This window comes from Acinonyx jubatus, chromosome B1, assembly GCF_027475565.1.
Source record: "Acinonyx jubatus isolate Ajub_Pintada_27869175 chromosome B1, VMU_Ajub_asm_v1.0, whole genome shotgun sequence".
NCBI classification, from domain to species: Eukaryota; Metazoa; Chordata; class Mammalia; order Carnivora; family Felidae; genus Acinonyx; species Acinonyx jubatus.
The window spans coordinates 169,214,069-169,237,223 of NC_069382.1; the positions used below are offsets into that span (position 1 = coordinate 169,214,069).

Here is a 23,155-nt window from a genome sequence, read left to right on the forward strand (position 1 = left end):
CATTAGCAATTATTAAATCAGTGGAGGGCCTTCTAATTAATGGCAGTTTGAAGATATTCAGTAGCTAGCTAGTGACTCAAAAACGTAAAGATAAGGACTTACGTGAATTCAAGCTGAATAGCATATTCTTTTGATATAAATGGTATCTGGTCTGGGGCTAACCGCTTGGCCAGTTGCAGGGCACTGTCCCAATGCTGTAAATCTCTTCTCATCTATTGGGAAGAGAAAGACCTTAATTTCAAATGAACACATTATTATGCACAGTCACCATACAATGCTAGTTTTACTAGAAGTGATTGGAAAAACTTTTTGTTTAAAAAGTGGAACTTGAGGGGCGCCTGGGTGGCACAGTCGGTTAAGCGTCCGACTTCAGCCAGGTCACGATCTCGCGGTCCGTGAGTTCGAGCCCCGCGTCGGGCTCTGGGCTGATGGCTCAGAGCCTGGAGCCTGTTTCCGATTCTGTGTCTCCCTCTCTCTCTGCCCCTCCCCTGTTCAAGCTCTGTCTCTCTCTGTCCCCCAAAAAAATAAATAAAACGTTGAAAAAAAAATTAAAAAAAAAAAAGTGGAACTTGATCTTGGTAAGGATAATGTATTATTATAGCATACAGCCTCAGTGGGAGTGATAGAGCTCCCAAGGGGGTAATAATTGGTCCTGGGGAGCAAAAACATCTTACTATTACGATGGTGTGTGGTCCTCCAAAATTCAGTCTTCCCTAACAAAATACTACTCTTTGGTATTTAATTTTTATCAATTGGGAAAAATTAAATAAAAATTAACCCAATCAAGATTAATTTTCTAGTTAGAGGGGAGATAATTTAAAAAATGAGAAATACTTTACTATAGGAACTGATGTTATTTTCTGAGAAAATCTGAAGCTATTTCACAACATGAATAATAGCAAACATAAATATAAAATGTGAACCTGTCTTTCCTCCTGGCTCCTGTGATCTTTTATCTGCATCTGGCACATAATTCCAAACATAAACTAATTATTAAAGAATCTTTTAGAGTTTACTCCTCACTTTATTCACATTTTGTAAGGAATGCATAATAGCTAACATTTTTCAAGTGCTATTCTTTGCCAGGTGCTAGTTGAGGGCATTAACTTATTTACTTTTCCTTAGCAAGCCTTTTGCAAGGAACTTTTATTGTACTTATTTTAGAAATCCAGAAACTGAGGCAAAGGGAGGCTAGTATAGCAAGTTATACTGCTAGTACCTGGCAGAGCTGGGCAGTAGGGCGGTGCCTCTGACCTCTTACCCAGCTAACTCCTCAGCCTTCGAAGTGAGGTTAAAGGGACGACAGGTTAATCACCCCTCTCCACTGGGAAGTCAGTCATCACTTCAAATCCTTTACAAATCCCGTAGCACACAACAAGAGTCCACAACTAAATGCAGAAGGGCTAAGGTGACATTTTTGCCCTCATATCACAACTATATTCCTTTTTTTCTTTAATATGAAATTTATTGTCAATTTGGTTTCCATACAACACCCAGTACTCATCCCAACCGGTGCCCTCCTCAATACCCCTCACCCACCCTTCCCTCCCTCCCATCCCCATCAACCCGCAGACTGCTCTCAGTTTTTAAGAGTCTCTTATGGTTTGGCTCCCTCCCTCTCTCACTTTTTTTTTCTTCCCCTCCCCCATGGTCTTCTGTTAAGTTTCTTAGGCTCCACATAAGAGTGAACTATATTCCTACTTCAGTGCCTATCAGTCCAAATTTTGAAATTTTCTCAGGGTGTCCCCTATTATCACAAATGATATTGTAAAATTATCTAACATTTTAAAATTTAGTTCACTTAAAATTATGAAAATTTTCTGTAGAACAATTTGAAAAAGTGAAGTTGTAAAACTAACTAACAGCAAGTGCATTTTCAAAAGCCCTCCTCTAAGTAGTTATGGAAATGCTGGTGTGAGGTAGGATAACGTTAACAATGACAACAGCTACCACTTTGTGTCCTTACTATTGGTCAGGCACTGTTCCAGAGATTTAGTCTCGTTTTGAAATCTTTACAGTAACCCTACAGGCTAGATATTGTGACCCCTAATTTTAAAAAATGGGACCTAGGGCACAGAAAGATTAAATAACTTGTAGAACATTACACAGAGCTGGGATTTGAACCCAGACACATCTGACCCTAGAGTTCATGTTCTAACAGCAACTCTATTTTTTATCTTATCTCATCTCATCTCATCTCATCTCATCTCATCTCATCTCATCTCATCTCATCTCATCGAGAGCACCAGCATGGAGAGGGGCAGAGAGGAAGGGAGAGAATATATCCAGCAGTCTCCAAGCTCAGTGCGGAACCCAACATGGGGCTCCATCCCGTGACCCTGGGATCATGACCTGAGCTGAACTCAAGAGCCCAATAATTGCTATTCCATTTAACCACTTCTTCCTTGTGTTGAGCCACGTCCTTCCCTCTGTCCTAGTCCTTCCCCTGCAATGTTCACCTCTGGGAAACTAATGGTGGTATACTAGTCCTCAGTGTACCTCTTGACACATGAGAGAATCTCATACAGCAAGTAAAAGATACATGTACCTCAGTTTCCCCACTTGGGAAATAGAGAAGGTAACTAACCGCTGGGATTGTTGGGAGGGTTAGAGGAGTAAAAATATGTCAAGTGCTTAGAAAAGTGCCTGGCACCATGTGAGCTCTAGATACATGGTGACTGTTTTCATTTGTGTACATTTTTATAAATTTAATAATCTGTTCTCTTTGGACACAGACTTTAAATTATTTGGTAATGTTAAAATAACATGCCTTTTATGGCTCCACAGAACACAGAATGAAAGTAGTTTTGAAATTAATGAATACTTAGTGGTTCTTAAAGCCGAAATGTCTAAATTCTAGGGAGGAGAAGGTGTGTGGTGTCTGGTGCTGAGAAATTTTAACTACACAAAAGGGGATCCCCTTTGCGTGTTCTTCCCATCCTTATTTGCCACCATACCTCCAGGGCAGCAATGGGACAGCTGGATGCCAGGTACAGGTCCTGGGCCAGGTTGAAATCATTAGTAAACATGGCCAGATGTCCTGCCAGAAGATTGTAGTCTTCTATTCCCTACAAATAAAAGCAGTTTTAATGAGAACAAATACAGAATTTCTTTTTTTTTTAAAAGCCTTTGCTTAGTAGGAAGTGGTAATGGTCTATCGACTAACTTGCTGATGAGTTAGGTATGATTAACTTCAGAAACTTAAAATGACTGAATAAATACCACTTAAATACTAACTAGTAATTCTCATGAGATGCCGTTTACCTTTATCTGTTCCAAGGACATCACTATGCCAACATTTCTGATTGTCCGATAGACGCGGATTGCGAATTCCACTTCCATGTGATGGAGACAAGCTCCGGCCAGCTCATTCCAGGCAGCGTGATCATTCAGAATCTTGCATATTTCCCAAGCATCAGAAAATCTAGCATTTGAGCACAGGATTTAATCAGGGAGCTCTACTCGTCCCCTAACTGGCAATGCTCAGGGTATATATAATGTCACATCTCAGATAAATTTGCAAACCATTTCTTCATCTGTAATCATTTCCAAGTTATCAAAAACTACATAAACTTGTCTTCCTTTATTATACAGATAAATGCTTTTTCTTGAACTTCTTTTACTAATCTGACTCTATGCTGTGTAACCAACCCTCCCTCATTAGCAACTAACTCTTTTTTTTTGTTTATTTTTGGGTTTATTTCACACAGAGATGAAAATTATTTCTCTTCTCACATGAGACTAATAACAGTACTCTCTCTACTCCTACATATTTGGAAGTTTACAACAGAGGCCAGCAAACTATGGCCTACAGTCAGCTGTCTGCTGCTGTGACCCAAGTCTGAGTGGAACAAGGCCGCTCGGTCCATTTTTTATGGATTGTCTTGGCTGCTCTTGTGCTACAATGGCTGACTTGAGTAGATGTGACAGAGATCCCATGGCTTTTAAAGCCTGAAATGTTTACCATTTGGCCCATAACAAGAAAGGTTGCTGACTTCTGGTCAAAACATGACCATAAATGCCAGTTGAACTTTTTGTGGGACCCTGCATTAATGAATATATCTATCCATCCATCTGTTCACCCATGCATTTTCCCAGCCAACACACGTTTACTGAGCACCTGTTCTGTGCCAGAAACTGAGCTTGGAACCAAGATACAAAGATCAAGCCCACAGTCACTATCTTTTAGGCCGTCATAATTGGGGAAGGTGGAAGAGACAGGTAAGTCAACAGACGACTCTGACACAGTATGACACAGGTCATTGAGGGCTTGTGATATGTGAATCTGTGCTAAATGCTTTGCCTAAACTCTCTCACTAGATTACTCTAACAGCCCTCTCCACTAAGGAATATTATTATTTCTTCTTTACAGATGAGGAAAAGTGAAGCTCAGAAATCTCACAAGACTAGCCTGTCACACAGCAGTGGGGGTAGGGGGGAAGTACTCTAAACCACTGTGTATACTGCCCTGCGGCAATCCACCAGAAAGGCCCCCAACCAGCCTGCCAGAGGTTACGGGGCTGCAGGGAACGCATCCTGGAGCAGGAGAGGGCTCTGTTGAATGTGGAGAATAAGGAGTTCCTGCATACAGACATAGGAGAAGGGTGTTCCAGGAAGAGAAAGCTGTATGTGCCAAGGCAAAGAATCATGAAAAACATCAGATTCAAGCAGCTGGCAGAACAGAGAGTGGAAGAATGGGGACAGCTGAGGCTGGCATTAAATCATCAAGTGTCCGGTACATCATGCTGAGGTCCCTGAGGAGTAGGGATTTCTTCCTCAAGGCAATGGGAAGGATCTCCAGCAGGAGAGTGAGAGCATCAGATTCAGATTTTCAAAAGTGTGTGGAGAATAGAGGAGACTGTCATGAGGCTATCAAAGAGAGAGAGGTCAAGAAGTGGTGACATCATATATTATTCCAAGTGAGGGTGCGAGTTAGTGGGAGAGTATGGGGGTGGGGGAGAAAAGGGTCTGGTGTATGTGTGTATGCAGGTGTAGGTGTGTGTGTTGGGACAGGTGCACACGTGATAAGGACTGGGGGAAAAGAAGAGGCCGGGCAAGATGAGTTGTTTTAAACAGAGAAAGTTTGAGGAGCTTGTGGACTCCCAAAAACACAACTGGTAGGCAGTGGGAAATACAGGTTTAAGCAAAAGATGCACATTTTGGAGTCAGCCTCTTATGAATGTTGTTGAAGCCATGTAAGTAGAGGAGATTCATTCAGGAAAAATGATTAGAGAAGAGAAGAGGGAGATCATGGGACGCTGAGGAACAGCAACATTTAAGAGATGGTCAGAACCACAAAAGAAGACTCAAAAAAGCCCTAAGAGGTAACAGGAAAAATCAGATTAAAAAAAAAAAAATTACGAGCTAGGCAAAACCAAACTTCTTATGATGACATTAACATACTGCTGAAATAATGAGGTTTATTAGAATTTCACAATAACTGTGCTATTTGGGTGATGAGAAACCTCTTCGTTCTAAAGGGCTTAGTACAACAGGACTTCCTTTAGAATTTACACATATTCTCACACCCATTATCTTATCTGAGCCTCACAACAATCCTGTAAAGTAAACAAAGTAAATACTATTATGCCCATCTCTTTCAATAGGATTTGGCCTTTAAAATCACAAAAGCAAATAAGAGCTCCAGAGAAGTGTTTGGAGCCCTACCTTTTTAGCATTAAAGTCCGTGTCAGCATCTGCCTCAGTTCATCAGGCCCCACATCTTTTAAACTGTCGAGGAACTTGTGGGTGCTAAGGTAGATGTTGTTTATTTTTCCACTCTGTGTCTGGCAGGTCAACTCTCCATTATATAACAGCAAAGGTTTATGCGAGAAGGGAACTTTGGTGCCTCCAGCCAAAATCACCTTGGATCCTGTATTTTAAAATAGACATCTTAGTGCTAAAAGCGAATACGCAGCACAAAAACCAGAAAGGAAGGTTTTAATTTCACTGTCACGGAAATTTAACGACAATTGTACAAAAAGGTGATTAAGTACCTTGTATCGTGTCCTTGTGAAAGACGTAGGTGTACACCTTATCATCATCGTAAGCAATAAATACACCTTTATCCATTGGCCAGTTTTCCCAAAGGACACCTTTAATGGTTGGTGAAAAATCTGGAATCTCATAGGTAGCGTCATTGACCTACAAAACAGGATTTACAGATTTGCCCCAAGCATGTACTTTGTTATCATTTGCCTCGGTAGGAGCCTGTCTGCAGCCGTGGTTGGCATAGTTTTCCCAACGCATTCAACCCAACAACACTCCAACCGTAACAGGAAGGAAAGTTCCTTTCCCGATTCTTGGACCAGATCTGGCTTGGCCTAAAACTTGTTGAACTCGGGAAAAACTATAAGTCTGGACACAAAGCTTCAGCTTAAGGAAAAAAAAAATGGAAACTTCTCAAGACAAAAGAAATTTAAGCTATGAACACACTGGTGTTTGGAAAATTTTCAATCCCTGGTATATAGAACAAATTAACTCATACATATTTGAAAATTAAAGAAATTCCACTGGGTCTGTTTTGTTTCAAAAAACTTCTCCATAATGCATTCCAATAAATTGAAAATGTACTGTTAGTGATATAAGCTATTGGCCTTGGCAGACAGGCTTATATAATATCCTGAATGTGAAACTGAGAAATACCCACCTCCTCTCTACCCTATTTGCCTCTCGAAGTCAGAATGAAATAGAAGATTCTTGCAGATAATAACCAATTCTATAGAGCTGGCTGTCTAACATAGTAGCCACTGTGTAACATCCACATGCAGCTATTTGAACATTGAAACGTGTGTAGTCTGAACTGAGATGTGTGTAAGTGTAAACTATCCAATAGGTCTCAAGGAGCTAGGATGGACAAGAGGGTAAAACGTCTCAGTACTTTATATTGATTACATACTGATATAATAATATTGGGTTAAACATATTAACATGAATTTCACCTGTTTCCTTTTATCTTCTTAAAAAAATTACCTAATCAAAAATGTAAAATTGTACGTAGTTCTAATTCTATTCCTATCAAATAGTGCTACTTACCAGGTACTGTGCTAATTACTTATATGTACGTAACCTCATTTAATTCTAACGCCACACTGTACAAGATGGGCATTATTATGCCCATTTTGCCGATGAAGAAACTCAGGCACCAAGGAATTTGTCCGAAGTCACATGGCTAGTAAGTTGAAGAGTCAGGATTTGGACCCAGCAGGCAGTCTGGCTCCAGTCTATGCTTCTAACCACTATGTTACATTGATGCTTGGTTTGTGCGGATGTGCACACCAGGGCCACTGGACTGGCGGTAGAATTTTTAAAGGGTAAACATTTGTTGAGTGCTTATTACACGGCAGACACTGTACTACAAGCTTTATGCACATCATCCCATTTAGTTTTTACATAGCAACCTACAAAGTAGGTACTAGAACTGTACCCATTTTATAAACGGTGAAACTGGGAATCCAATTAAAGTGAGAGCTCTGGAGGAAGCCACTCTGGGCTCATACCACATATACCATTTCATGACTGTGTGACCTTGGACAAGTTCCTTGTCTTTTCTTTTTCTTTTTTTAATTTAAAAAACATTTTTCTTAACATTTATTCATTTTTTGAGAGACAGAGAGACAGAGTGTGAGTGGGGGAGGGGCAGAGAGAGGGAGACACAGAATGTGAAGCAGGCTCCAGGCTCTGAACTGACAGCACAGAGGCCGATGCAGGGTTTGAACTCACAAACCATGAAATCGTGACCTGAATTGAAGCTGGACGCCTAACTGACTGAGCCACCCAGGTGCCCTGTTACTTATCTTTTCTATGCCTTAGTTTCTTCACCTATAAAATGGCCAATAATATGAGTATTTACCAAGGAGCCTGGCTGGCTCAGTCAGTAGGGCATGCAACTCTTGATCTTGGGGTTATGAGTTAGAGCCCCATGTTGGGCATAAAGTTTACTTAAAAAATGGGAATATATCTGGGGTTGCTATAAAGATTAAGAGATAACTGATATATGTAAGGAGTATTCTGCACAAAAATATTCGTTGTTATTATTACTAATCTTAACTCCACGTCTGTCTGTCTGTCTTTAAGGTCCGTACACTTAAATACTGCATTCTACCACCTCTCTCAAGGGCAACGTATTTACGAATTTTCCGTAATATATCACAAGTCACCCTCCATGGGCTTCCAGAGAGTGATGGGGGGACAAGGCTGTTTTATTAGGGCATTCATTAGTAAGAAAAATGTCATCTCTCCCACTTCTATTGTACAACATAAGTCACTTCCTCACCATGCACCCAGTGAGGAAAAATCGGTTGAATGAATATACATACGAAGGGAACCTACAGGTAAATGTAAGAACTTTAAAGAGGAAGAGCGATGGTCTGAATTGTTCCTTATTCTCATGTATGCACACCGCAGGAGCAGTATTTCTCTCAAATTCACTGAAGTTGAATAGAAAAATGAGCTGCATAGCAGCAGCACACTATGACAGGCCGAGTGCTCAAATCAAATCAAACGCACAGCAACCTGGTCTGGAGTCCAGGGGCCTCCGCGCAGCCTCCTCCTGTGCCCTAGGTGGTGGCAGGGGAAGGCCCACACCACAAGCCTTCCTTTCCCTTCCCTGCCACACTGGCCTTACTTGTGGAAGATCGTCTGGTGTTATTTAAAAGAGGAATTCGCTCCTGTGGGCACTACACTCCCCTCAGATATTGTGCCCAACCACGTAACTGTTACCCTAGCAGTGAGATCTTAATTTGGATAAAAGCAAATACCCACCCACAGATCAGAGTGGGAGAGCCAGTGCTCTCATACAGTCAGTCTTTTGTGTGGATTTTGTTTTACCAGGACTTTTTTCTTAACACCTAGCTGGGCTGCAAGTTAGAGTTGGAAAAAAGGACTGGAATGGGCAGCAACGAGTGAGATAATTCTGGAACTTGAGGGGTTGAAGGGTGGTAAAGCAATAAAGAGGCAGGGCTTTAATGAACACCTGCTAAATGGCTACCAAGTGCCCAATCACGGGTTTGGAAAAATCAACTCACTGAAACCTCAAACCAACTCCACGAGAAAGGCCATGTAACCTCTTTAACAAAAATTATCAAGGAAAGGAAAACTGTAAAAGGAGAAAGAAAAATGCATCAGCTCTTTCTGACTCTTACTCTTCAGCCTTTCCCTAGCAGCCAAACCCCATTCTGCCTCCAGCGCCTGTCAGATCCCTGATTTACCCGCCTACCCTCTAGGTGCTCACAGCAGCAGTTTCCACCCACGGGGAACCCACATGGGGAAGCAAGGCAGCTCGAAAGAGTGCCCTGTTACAGAAGGGAGATCTGTACAGGATGAATTTCCTTACCAAGTAGAAAGAACTCAAGGTTATCTTTCTATTTATGTCATTTTCCCTCATTGGTTTTGTGACTGGGAGAGGAACGGGTTGAGTAAGAACTGGCACATTAGGAATTTCGCTTAAATAATGCAAGCACTCCTGTGGAAACCTGTTCTATTTATCAAAGAAAGAAGAGAAAAAAAGAAAAAATTAAAGAAAGAGAAAGACAGGCAGAAAGGAAAGGAAAAGAAGGAGAAGGTGGGAAGTCTCAGCATCTAGTGAAGTGTACAGGGAGGGCAAAGTGGTCTTCACCGAGTGGCTACTGAGGTGGAGGAAGGCACCAGGGGAATGGCTATTAAGACATGTCTGAGAACAGCTGTAGGCTGTGTGGACTGTGACCAAGGACATACTAAATCATTAACTGGATATCAAAGGGAAATGAAAAATCCAAGTAAAAGATGTAAAATCACATTTTCTTTTGCTAATCTAGTCCCAAAAAAGTTAAGGATGTGTAAAAAGCAGAGTAACTGATCTAAAAAGGGTCCATCTGTTTTTAATTATGAAAAAAATGCCTTTCCTTTGTGTTCAGAATCTTTAAGGCAAGAGGAAAATCAAGTAAGGTGGGTGGAAAGGAGTCCCTGCCCTTTGAACCTTATTGCACAACTGGAGAGAAAGGTCATGTACACGAAGATATATTGTAATATTGTGCAGTAAATCAGGTTAAAGTGGTATAGGATATAATTATTTTTCCATTAAAAAAAAATCTTTCTGGTACTGACACTATGAAAAACTGCAGAATATTGGACAAAGTGTTTCATTTGTTTTTTAAGATTTTATTTTGAAGTAATCTCTATGCCCAGTGTGGGGCTTGAATTTACAACCCTGAGCTGGAGAGTTGTGTTGTGACTGAGCCAGCCACGAGCCCCAGAAAAAGTTTTCTTGATGTATAGTTGTAGAAATAGATCACAAACACGGTAACAAAGTACTATCATCTTTGAACTGCATAAGAGAAAATGATTTTTATATATAATATATATTAAAAACACTGGGTGTTATATATAAGTGATAAATCCCTAAATTCTATTCCTGAAATCATTATTACACTATATGTTAACTTGGGTTTAAATTATCTACCTACCTATCTATCTATCTATCTATCTATCTATCTATAAGAGACAATACCATGAACAACTATTTCCACCACTAAAGAAAAGGAGTATGAAACATAAAGAAATAATCACAAAATTAACTCCAAAAGAAGTAGAAAATCTGAATATATTAATAATCGTGAAGGAATTAAGTCAATAGTCTAAATTTTCTCCCTAGAAAGGTATCAGTTGCAGATAATTTTAGATTTCACCAAATCCTCAAAAAAGTAGTTAATCTCTGTCTTTTAATCAACTGTCTTAATGAACTCATTTTAAACATTAGTATAATATTGACTCAAACTGAACAATGACCATATGAAAATTATATGCTTATGTAACTTATAAAAGTGATATTCTTAAAATATTGAAAATAAAGTGCATAAAAATGAAAAAAAACCCCACACTTTTCTTTGTATATTGCATTAAAAAAAATAAGTACTTAAAAATCTTCCAGACTTACCGGACAGTAGACAAATCCATCACTTTTTTCATCAATGAAAACTAATCTGGTCCCATTTGGGTCAGGAAAAATCTTTTTCACACTGACAGGGTGTCGATAATCATTAACAAATTGCCAGTCTTCAATGTAGAAATACTGAATGATACCAGTCTAAAAAAAATCCAGTCATAGAAATATAAAGGTTGTCAAAAAAATACTTTTAGCACTTAAACATACTTCCTAATTTTAAGAGAAAATATACCATATTTTCATGTAGGAAGAGTCTACAACAATTGTTTACTATATGTAAAGGTACAGACCCGAGACAGTAAATGAGAATGTGCATTTAATTCAACAATTAGTTCTAACATTCTTAGTGATATTAAAGCATAACTGATTTTCAGATGTTTTCACTTATAAGAAATATCCTTACAGTTTAAGAATAACTTTCAAACCATGTTATTTTAAAATATTTTGCTGTTGGTAGACAAATTAGAAAATTAAATTTAAAATAAAAACAAACCACCTGATGCAATCAATTGTATTTTTATATATTAGCAATGAACTGTAGATACCAAAATTTAGAAATATATTACCATTTACAATCTCTCAAAAAAAACCCTGAAATATTTAGATATGAATTTAACAAAATGTGCACAGGATTTGTATGCTAAAAACTATAAAACACTGATGAAAGAATCAAAAAAGATCTAAATAAGTGGAGAGGTATACTATGTTCATGGATTGGAAGACTCACCATTATAAATATGTTAATTCTCTCCAACTTATATACAGCTTTACCTAATTCCAATAAAAATCTCAAGATTTTTTGTAGATACAAACAAGATTATTCTAAAATTTATATGAAAATGGCAGAAGAACTATAATAGCTAAAGCAATTTTGAATAAAAAAGAATAAAGTAGGAAAATCAGTTTAATCAGTTGCAAGTTTTTGGGTTTTGTTTTTTGTTGTTGTTGTTTTTTTAGCTACAGTAACCAAGACTGTGTAGTATTGGTGAGTGGACAGACACATAGGTCACTGGAACGGAATAAAGATAGACCCACCCAGATACTCCTAATTGATCCTTTTCCTTTTTTTAAAAGATGTCTGTACTTCATTTTAAATAATAGCATATTGAGGTATAACTCATATACCATGTAATTCACCTACTTAAAATATAGAACTCCATGGTTTTTAGCATAATTTACAGATTTGTATAATGCTTGATCACAATTCATTTTAAAACAATTCATCATTTCAAAAAGAAACCCCATTTAGTAATCTTTCTCATTTTCCCCAACCCCATCCCACTCTCCCCACAGTCTTAGGTAACCACTAATCTACTTTTTATCACTAGATTTGTCTATTCTGGACATGTCACATACACAGTATCATACAATATGTGGTCTTTTGTGACTGCTTTCTTTTACTTAACATGATGTTTTCTAGGTTCATCTACTTTGTAGTAGGTATCAGTATTTTATTCCTTTTTATTGCCAAATAATATTCCATCGTATGGATAAGCTATATGTTCATTTATCAGTTGATGGACATTTGGGTTGTTTCCATCTTTTGATTATTATAAATAATGTTGCTATGAACATTGGTATATAAGTTTTATGTGGACATATATCTTCATTTCTCTTGGGTATATACATAGGAGTGCAATTCCTGGGTCATAAGATAACTCTGTTTAATCTCTTACAGAACTGCCAGAGTATTTTCCCAAGCAGCTGCACCATTTTACATCCCCACCAGCAGTGTATAAGAGTTCTAATTCCTCTCCATCTCTCCCAACACTTGTTATTATCTGACTTTTTGATTATAGCCATTACAGTGGATGTGAGTGTTAACTTCACATTTACTCAGAAGTGAAAACTTGTTCACATAGAAACCTGTATGTGAATGCTTATAGAAGCTTTATTTGCAATATTCAAAAACTGGAACTAATTCAGATGTCCTTCAGTTGGTGAATCCTTAAACAAACAGGTACATCCATATCATAGAATGCTACTCAGCAATAAAAAGGAAAAAAATTATTCATGTACACAATGACTCAAATGAATCAAATGACAAATTATAGAAATGTAGAACAGATTACAGTTGACCCTTGAACAACACAGGGGTTATGGGTACTGACCACCCCCATAGTCAAAAATCCACGTATAACTTTTGACTCCCCCCCCACCCAAATTACTAATAGCCTACTGTTGACTGGAAGCTTTACCAATAACACAACAGTTGATTAACACATATTTTGTATGTTAAATGTCTTATATACTGAATTCTTCCAATAAAGCTAGAGAACATACTACAAAAACCTTAAGAATACATTTACAGTACTATACTGAATTTATCGGAAAAAAAAATCCACATATAAGTAGACCTGTACAGTTCAAACTCCTGTTGTTCAAGGTCAATTGTAACTTTGTTACCAGGGATTAAGATGGGGGTGAAAGCAGAAGGGAAGTGGATGTGTCTATAAAATAGACACGGATCCTCCTGGCGATAGAATTATTCTGTATCTTGACTATCAATGTTAATATCCTGGTTATAATATATAACATGTTACCTTTGGGGGAAACTAGGAAAAGAGTATATTGGATCTCCCTGTTTTGCTTCTTGCATGGGATCTCTTTGTATTGTTTCCTACAACTGCCTGTGAATCTACAATGATCTCAAAATAAAAAGTTTAATTAAAATAAAAACACATAACATCTTGGACTTCTATTCAGGCCAAGACAGAGTAACAAACTGGATTTAACTTTCCCACCCAAACAACCAAAAAGAACAGACAAAATCATGAAAAAACAACTGTCAACATATTGGAATGAGGCAACAAAGAACAGTGATGCCTGAGATTTTGGAAGCAAACCAGGTGAGCCCTATGATTGCTCCAGCTTTTGCTTTGCAAGTTTTCAAGACATGGCAAAGGGAGGAGGATACAGGCAGGGCAGGGCTCCCTGAGTTAAGGATATGGAGCTAAAGGCCAGGGAGCACAGGTGGCTGGACTTTGCAGGGCAGAGGACAAGAGACAAAGAAGCTTGGAGAGCTGCAGGGGGTCCACCGTGAGTCCTCAGCTGGTAGCAATGACTGCATGCATGTGAAAAAACTACAAGGCCATGGAAAGAACCATCCAAAGGGATTAGAGGGAACAGAACTGGGAATAGTGACTGTTTCCAATAGTCAGATTGGAAAAAAAAGATCATAGCTCACAGGGCACTGGGTACAGAATACGGAAAGATCAAAAGTGAGAAATAATTAGCTATAGACTGAGCATTGTTTCACATCTGCCTAAGAAATTATAAAACCAAGACTCAAAAGGGCCAAACTGTTTCTAAGTCAATTAACTGCATCCCAGAGCAAAGTTCAAGAATATTTTTAGAAATACAAAAATATCTAGCACCCCAAAAGGTAAAATTACCAGGTATGCAAAAACACAGAAACACATGAACCATAGTAAAGAGAGTAATTAATCAATAAAACCTGACACAGATATTAGAATTAGCAGATAAGGTCATTAAAACATGAAATTTTTTTAAAACTATATTTCATGTTTAAAAAGTTAAGTGGAGACATGGAAGACTAAAAAAAAGAAACATATCTTCTACAGATGAAAATACCACATGTGAATTGAAAAATACATTGGATGAGACTAATGACAGATTAGACACTACAGAAGAAAAGGCTAATGACCTTGAAATACAGCAGTAGAAACCATCCAATATGAAACAAAGAAAAAAATAACAAAATTATTTGAAGAGCACCAATGCTAGGATAGCTTAATGGGTTCAATATAACTGTGTATTTTTTATTATTTGATTTTATCTAATTTGTTGACTTCTTAGCTACAACTTTGTTATTTTAGTGGTTTTTAGGTTTTGTAGTATACATACAACCTGTTAACAGGCATCTACAAAAGATCTGTAGCTAAAATCATATGTAATGGTCAAGAACAAGATGAAGATACCACTCTCACCATTCCTATTCAACAATGAATTGGAATAAAAGGCATCCAGATTGGAAAAGAAGTAAAACTACCTTTACTCAGAGATGACATGATCATCTATATAGAAAATCCAGTGGAATTTACAAAAAACTACTAGAACTACTAAGTGAATCTAGCCAGGCTGCAGTATACAGGAATAATACACAAAAATCAGTTGCACTACTATATGCTACCAATGAACATTCAGAAATTAAAAACTAAAATGTAATACTATGTATTAAAAAAATGAAAAATGCTAAAATACAAAAATATGAAATACTTAGGTATTAATCTGATAAAAGGGGTATTGGTACACAGAAAACTTGAAAACACTAAGATAAAGAAAACCTAAATAAATGGAAATATATACCTTGCTCATTGGTGAGTAGAGTTTAAGATGGCAACTGATCTGTAAGTTCAACATGATACCATTAAAATTCCCAGCAGCCTTTTTGTAAAAATTAACAAGCTTATCATAAAATTCAAATGGCAATGCAAAGTACTGAAAATAGCCAAAACAACTTTGAAAAAGAAACACAAAGTTGGAGGGCTAACACTACCTGATTTTAGGACTTATTATAAATTTACAGCAATTAAAACAGCATGATACTCTTATAAAGATAGTCACACAGATCAATGGAATGAGCAATTCCAGAAAAAGACCCACTTATTTATGGATAATTGATTTTTTAAAAATGTTTATTTATTATTTTTGAGAGAGAGGTGTGGGAGGGGCAGAAAGCGAGTGAGACACAGAATCAGAAACAGGCTCCAGGCTCTGAGCTGTCAGCACAGACCCTGATGCAGGGCTTGAACTCACCAACTATGAGATCATGACCTGAGCTGAAGTTGGCCACTTAACCGACTGAGCCACCCAGGCGCCCCTATGGACAACTGATTTGTGACAAAAGCACAAAGATGATTCAGTGGAGGAAGGACAGTCTTTTCAACAATTGGTGTTGGAACAATTGGAATATCTATAAACAAAAAATGAACTTTGATCTATACCTTACAGTATAAACAAATTAATTCAAAATGGATTGCAGAACCAAATATAAAACATAAAGCTATAAAACTTACAGAAGAAAACATAGTAGAAAAACCTTATGACCTTGGGTTAGGCAAAGATTACTCAGATAGGACACCAAAAGCACAATCTATAAAAAAAAAAATTTTCATGTTGGACTTCATCAAAATCAAAACATTTTTTCTCTTTGAAAGACACTGGTAAGAGAAAGAAAAGAAAACTCATGCAATGAGAGAAAATACTTGCAAAGTATATATCTGATAAAGGACTTAAATCCAGAATATATAAAAAAAAACCTCTCAAAAATCAATAATAAGAACACAACCCAATTAGGAAATAGCCAAAGAAATTTGAACAGACATTTCACCAAAGATACACAGAAAGCAAACAAACACATGAAAAGATGCTCCACATTAATCCATTAGAGAAATGCAAATTAAAATCACAATGAGATTTCACTTAAGATACACTTAAGAGTGGCTAAAATTAAAAAGACTGACCATGTCAAATGTCAGTGAGGATGTAGAGGAATTGGAATACTCACATACTGTTGATGGGAATGTAAAATGGTACAATTAATTTAGAGAACAGACTGTCAGTTTCTTAAAAACTTAAACACACACATGCCATATAATGAAGCCATTCTACTTCTTAGGTATTTATGGAAGAGAAAAGAAAGCATGTGTCCATGCAAAGACTTGAACATGAATGTTTACAGCAGCTTTATTTGTGAAGACCCCATACTGGAAACAATCCAGGCTGGAAACAACCCCAAACTAGAAACAGCCCCAATATCCATCCTTAGGTTCTTGAGTAAGCCAATTATAATAAATGCATACTATGAAACACCACTCCAGCAAGAAAAAGGAATCAACAATTGACACACACAGTAGGAAATGAATGTCAAAATAATGGTACTGAATAAAAGAAGGCAGATAGAAAGGAGTACATACTGTATGATTCCATTTACATAAAACTCTAGAAAACAGAAACTCATCTATAGTGACAGAGAGCAATCAATGTGGTGGGACAAGAAGGAAGAATCATAAAGGGGTGTGAGAAAACTTTTGGGGGTGATGGATGTGTTCACTAGTTTCACTGAGTTGATGGTGTTTCACAGGTATATGCATGTCAAAACTTACCAAATTGTGGTTTAAAAATTTTTAATGTTTTAATTCATTTTTGAGCCAGAGAGAGAGTATGAGTGGGGAAGGGGCAGTGAGAGAGGGAGACACAGAATTTGAAACAGGCTCCAGGCTCTGAGCTGTCAGCACGGAGACCAATGCAGGGCTCAAACTTCCGAACCGCGAGGTCATGACCAGAGCGGAAGTTGGACGCTTAACCGACTAAACCAGCCAGGCGCCCCTCAAATTGTAGCCTTTAAATAGTACAGTTTGTTGTCTATTAATCATACCTCGATAAAACTTTAAAAAACATGACGTAGTCAGAATCACTCAAGAAAGATTGAGATAAATGCTGACTTAATGTCAGACCACCACACCCTGAGTTCTTACTTCAGAATGCCATGTGGCATAGTGGAAAGAGTAGATTTTACATCAGGAGATACTGTTCACGTTCCACGTCTATCACAAATTTACTAACCTCTTAAAGTTCAGTGTCCTCATCTCTAAAACTTCTCTGCTTATTTTAAAAAACTAATGAGATAAAATAAGTGAGATCGGGGCTTTATAAACTGTCATGTATCATACAAATGTATTATATTTACTATTATTTACCATTTCCCTTGCCACTTTACCTGACACATGAGGCCTACCCTACTGGTGTATATTACTAAAAAGACTGATCATTTTAGGTCAAACTTAAAGTCTCCCTTATGGCAGTAGTGTGTTTTAAGACATGCTCTTGTTTAAAGAACAGTTCACTGTGAGAAAAGGAAACATTTAAAAGAGTGAATTGCTTTTCTAATTAATGTGGAAAACTGCCCTTCCTACCACCTTTACTAAATTATTTTAGAGATTGAACAAGATAACAGATATGATAGGTTTTGAAAAATCTTTGAAACCTATATTTGTACAAATATAAAGTGCTATTACTATGTTTTATGCCCATGTGACTAATGTAATATTTAGAGGAGTAGGGTACTGGTGGTTCAAAAGACGAGATGGTTAAAGTGGGATTCTCAATACACGATTAATTTTACTATTTATTAAATGCCTACTAAATGTAGGCAGTGAAGATCTAAAGTGGAATAAGTTGTCTTATGTTCATCACCACATTAAATCCTTAAAGCATCCAGATAAGGACACTGAGGCTTGGAGGGGTTAAGTACCACCTAGCAAGTAATAGAACTGGCATGTGAGCCCAGACTTTCCAGGCTCCAAAGTCTGCTCTTTTTACTCTGCCATCAGAATTGCTTATAATCACAAAAGCAACTTGATAGCAAATCATGCCACCTATTTGCTGTACATGTCTACTGTATATAACAATATAATGTAATGCATACAATATACATGCATATTACAAAATAACAATTAAAAATCCCCCTATGTTCTGTATCAAAGAAGCCACTACGTACATCTGTACCATAGATGAGGAAATCACCAGTTAAGGCATGGCATAAAATACGGCACTTATCATCCACTGCTGGAAAGAGTCGAGTCTCACGTTCTTCTTGAGCATCCAGGATTTCACTTTCTATCTAAAATACAAAAGAATAATAGCTTATAGTTGTATTTGACTAAACCTGGCCTGTAACAATCTAGGGAGATAGGAGAGGGTCTTCCTAAGTTCGATTAAACGTTCAGACTACTGAATGTCTACTAAGAAAGACATCAGACAGGAACAACCTGGCAGGGCAGCATTAAACAACCCCTTTTAGGGGGAATGGTTTTTGCAGCAGGCCCTGCAGTGGTAATAGCTACTCTCTTTGGTTTCCCAGAAGCAAAGAGGCATGAAATAGATGTAAGAGAGGCCCTTGTTTAGGGACCACATTTTGGGACCCAATGTCTTTTGAACAATAGGCTTCGTTTCAAGGATCCCCCCTAGTGACATGCCCAAATACAGAAGTCAATTCATTCCAGGAAGACCAGGCATATAACATGCCCATCAGTTTTTAATTTCCCACTAGATGCAGTCTACCAACAGGATCTACTTGGCTGCGGCAGTGTTGTGAGTAGCACAGTGGATATTTTGTTGGGTTTCTTGGAAACAGAGCAAGAAAGTTAACTGAACATCTCATGCAGAAGGGGTAAAGAGTTCTGTTAGTCCCTTATGCACACCTGGCTTTCTAGCTTTCTGACCAAAGTTCTTGATAATATGACATTAGGCTGATCATCATCATCATTTAAACTAAGTCATCACTAGTCCTGAGGGCTCTGGGACATCAAAATTATACTTACCAAGTGCAACTGGACTTTGCCTTCAAAAAGTGCAGCAGCATAGTCAGAATGAAGGCAAACACTGGATACCGTCCCCAGATATTCCACATCTTTCAATTTTTTAACAGCTGTAGCAATAAACACACACACACACACATTAATATATAAATAAAATTACATAAAGATTTGCAAATAATTTTTACATGTGTGTTTTTAAGGGCATTCTGAACCAAAAATTTGTATTTTGGCCATTCTAAGGACAATCTTAGTTGTCATATAGATTTGCCTTCAGGAATTCCATAGTGGTGCATGTGAAACCAAGTAAGAGAAAATAAAATCACACATAAAACAATGAAAAATTACACTTTCGTGACAATAAGCTTAATGGTGTACTCTATTGGGGGATAATTCTCAGGCTCACTCTACTCCTGAGGGAGATCTGACCCCAAAAGGGGAGAAGAAAAAGCAAGGCTCCCTTCAGGTGCTAGTGGTCATTACTTCATGGATAAAAGGAGGGGGAAGGGACCCAACCACTAGCCCACCCAAGAAAGTGCCCAAGAAAGTCATTGTGCAAAGGTGGATCACACGTTACTTCATTTAGTTTTGCTCATGACCCCTTACAAGTAGAAGAATCCTCATTTTCCAGACGAAGTCTTCCAAAACAAGGCTCAGAGGGGTAGATGATTTGTCTACAGTCACCCAGCTACAAGGAGCAGAAGGGGAATTTGAACTCGGGGCCTAATTCTAAAGGTCATACTCTGCCCACTATACCAATGCTGTGTTCACTGCAAAGGTAAAGGATAAAATCCTTCCAAAAATTATGCCAAGTTTTTAGAAGACTCACATAACCATTTAAGCTAAGAAAGAGGCATCTGAAGACAAAGAGTGAAAGACCTGGTCTTAAACTTTCAGCATTTCCCAAATAATAACAGAAATCACATGCTGGTTAAGAAAACGACAACTGCATTGATACTTGCCATTTTCTCCAAGGACATAAAACCAAGCTCGATTATTCATTCCCACGGCCAGGTGATAGAGCCCTACGGCTACAAAGTTGGGTTCCACATCAACAGACACTGTGATTGGCAGCTCCTAGAACACAGAAGAGTAAGAGTAGCAAGTCAACTGCTACTGCTACAACCGTTTTGGTTTTACTGATAAATAGAATCAAAGGAACACTATTTTCATACTCCTTCTACAGGGTTGGCCACAGTGACTTCAAGGAGAGAGGTGAGATACGCAATCCTTGTGCTGCAGGCACCCCCGAGGATGGGAAGCTTGGTCAGGAAGACGTGCAGTGAGCCCCTCTGGGTAGACAGTGCCAGCAACTGGCCATCATCTGTCCAGGATAAGGTGCCCAACCCTGAAGTAAGTGACAGAATAAAGGAGTAGTCAAGAACAAATAATACTGTTGCGGGCAAACGAATATTTTCATTTAAACTACAGAGACAAAAAAAAATCTTCAAGTGTTTTCTTTAATGGTCTATACAGACTAAAACTTCACTATGGACAGGCATGTGAGCATGAGCATTGATTCATTCAGTAGTGGCTCAAAGAGAAAGTATGTCAGAATTTAGATTTTATAACTGAAATTGGGATTAAACTCACTATAAATCTTTAGATGAAAGTGGATTTACAGCTTTGTAGAGGAGTAGGTTCTTTTAGGGAAACCTAATGAAGGTTAGAGTTAGGGTTATTTTAGCAAACTCTAATGAAGGGTGTTAATTTTATTCCTCCCACAATGAATGCAAATCATATAATAGTAAACACACTACTCTGTCATTGCAATAAAATGTCACTCTGCTTCAGAAAAACCAGTACCTTTATTTTCATCATCCAGGTTGATTATAGCATACATATCTTTTAATTCTGCCAAGTCATGAATTTTAATGCTGAAAAATGAAAAAATATGTATATAAATATAAGTGTTAAGCAAAATTGTTTCAGTTCATGAAAAAGTGTAGGCTACAGAACAGGTCAGTGTTTTCCAAAGGGGCCTGTATAGGATAATCATTTGGGTCAAGGTAAGAAAATAGAATTTCTATAATTACATTTTATCTTAAAAAATTTTTCTTTGTGGGGTGGTGGTTGTGCCCGGCTGCATTCTCTGATCTATAGTTTTAGGAACAAGGAGGTTTAAGTTGCCCTGAAGAAAACTTTGTGTAGGAAAACTTTCTTCTGAGCAGCATTAATTATTTAAGAAGTAAAAGGTTTCTCTTATCTGTGTGCTCCTCCGACCACCCTGAGTTCTTTCATACAAAGAGAAATGAGGTATAACAGAAAGACCATTTATCTGGAATCACAAGGCATAGGTTGAAAGCTCTGAAAAACTGCAGGCATATTGGGCACCTGGGTGGTTCTCATGATCTTGCAGTTTGTGAGTTCAAGCCCCGCATTGGACTCTGTGCTGACAGCTTGGAGCTTGGAGCCTGCTTCGGATTCTGTGTGTGTGTGTCTCTCTCTCTGCCCCTCCCCCACTCTCTCTCTCTCAAAGATAAATAAACATTAAACAAATACTAATGAAAAACTGCAGGCATATTACTTCATAGGGTTACAGAGAAGATAGGTCAGTTCATGCCAATGAAAGTTGCATAGCACAGTGTTGGGACACAATGGTTGTAAGATTTCTTTCCTCTTTGTCTCCTTTCCTCTTTCCTCCCTTCCCTCCCTTCCGCCCTTCTAGGGTTTTCCCTTTATATATATTACTTCCTTGTTTTCATTTAACTTTTTATTTTGATATAATTGTAGATCCACATGCAGTTGTAAGAGAGAATATGGAGATTGTATATACAGAGATTGTCTATACCCTACACCTTTCCTTACATGTTAATATCTTGAAAATCTACAGGATAATAGTATAGTCAAATAATGACATTGATATAACCTCTTTCAGATGTCCCAGGTTTTACCTGTATTCATTTTGTGTGTGCATGTGTATGTATGCATGTGTTTGTATTTCGTTCCATGCGATTTTATCACATGCGAGATTGCTGAGATCCAGGACCACAGTCAGGATATAGAACAGTTCAATCACAACAAGGATCCTTGTGTTGCCCTTTTATATATGCACTTAACCTCCTTCCTCTCCACCCCAGATGCATTCCTAAGCCCTGGTCACCACTAATCTGTTCTCCATTTCTGTAACTTTATCATTTCAACAGGATTACATAAATGGAATCACACAGTATGTGACATTTTGTGGATGGCACTTTTCATTCAGCGTACTTCTCTGGAGGTTCACATCAGTTGTTGTATCAACAGTGTGTTCCTTTTTATGGCTGAGTAGTATTCCATGATGTGGATGTACTAGTTTAACCACTCACCCACTGAAGGACATCTGGATGGTTTCTAGTTTTTGACTATTACAAATAAAGCTGCTATAAACATTCATATTCAGGTTTTTCTGTGAATATAAATTTTCATGTGCCTGAGAAAAATGGCCAGGAGTGAAATTCCTGGGTCATACGGTAAGTACATGTTCAGTTTTTGTTGTTGTTGTTGTTTTAAGAAACTGCCAAACTAGGGCACCTGGGTGGCTCACTGGGTTGAGTGTTTGACATCAGCTCAGGTCGTGATCTCATGGTTCATGGGTTCAAGCCCTGCATTGGGCTCTGTTGTCCGTGTAGAGCCTGCTTCAGATCCTCTGTCCCCCTCTCTCTGTGCCACCCCTACCCATGATCTCTCTCTCTCAAAAATGAATAAAATTAAAAAAAAAAAAAAGAAAGAAACTACCAAACTGTTTTCCAATGTAGCTGTACCATTTTACACTCCTACCGGCAAGGTTTGAGTGATTTAGCTTCTCCTCATCCTTTCCAGCACTTGATGTTATAACTATTTTTAATTCTAGCCATTCTAATAGATGCATAGTAATATCTCATTGTGGTCTGAGTTTGCATTTCTGGAATGGCTA

General features: G+C 38.0%; 1 protein-coding gene across 3 annotated transcripts in view; it reads right to left on the reverse strand.

Annotated features, from left to right (window-relative positions):
• Nucleotides 1-23,155, reverse strand: part of WDR19 (WD repeat domain 19) — a 112,428-nt gene that overhangs the window by 54,190 nt on the left and 35,083 nt on the right. For all 3 annotated transcript variants that reach the window (XM_027055491.2, XM_053217452.1, XM_053217453.1), the window contains exons 10-20: nucleotides 21,067-21,137; nucleotides 20,436-20,608; nucleotides 20,223-20,337; nucleotides 19,267-19,373; nucleotides 18,444-18,566; nucleotides 10,913-11,062; nucleotides 5,997-6,144; nucleotides 5,668-5,872; nucleotides 3,265-3,424; nucleotides 2,958-3,068; nucleotides 103-212 (exon numbers count right to left, since the gene is read on the reverse strand). In XM_027055491.2, the coding sequence (XP_026911292.2) occupies nucleotides 103-212; nucleotides 2,958-3,068; nucleotides 3,265-3,424; nucleotides 5,668-5,872; nucleotides 5,997-6,144; nucleotides 10,913-11,062; nucleotides 18,444-18,566; nucleotides 19,267-19,373; nucleotides 20,223-20,337; nucleotides 20,436-20,608; nucleotides 21,067-21,137 (1,473 nt within the window). The remainder of the gene's footprint in view (nucleotides 1-102; nucleotides 213-2,957; nucleotides 3,069-3,264; nucleotides 3,425-5,667; nucleotides 5,873-5,996; nucleotides 6,145-10,912; nucleotides 11,063-18,443; nucleotides 18,567-19,266; nucleotides 19,374-20,222; nucleotides 20,338-20,435; nucleotides 20,609-21,066; nucleotides 21,138-23,155) is intronic.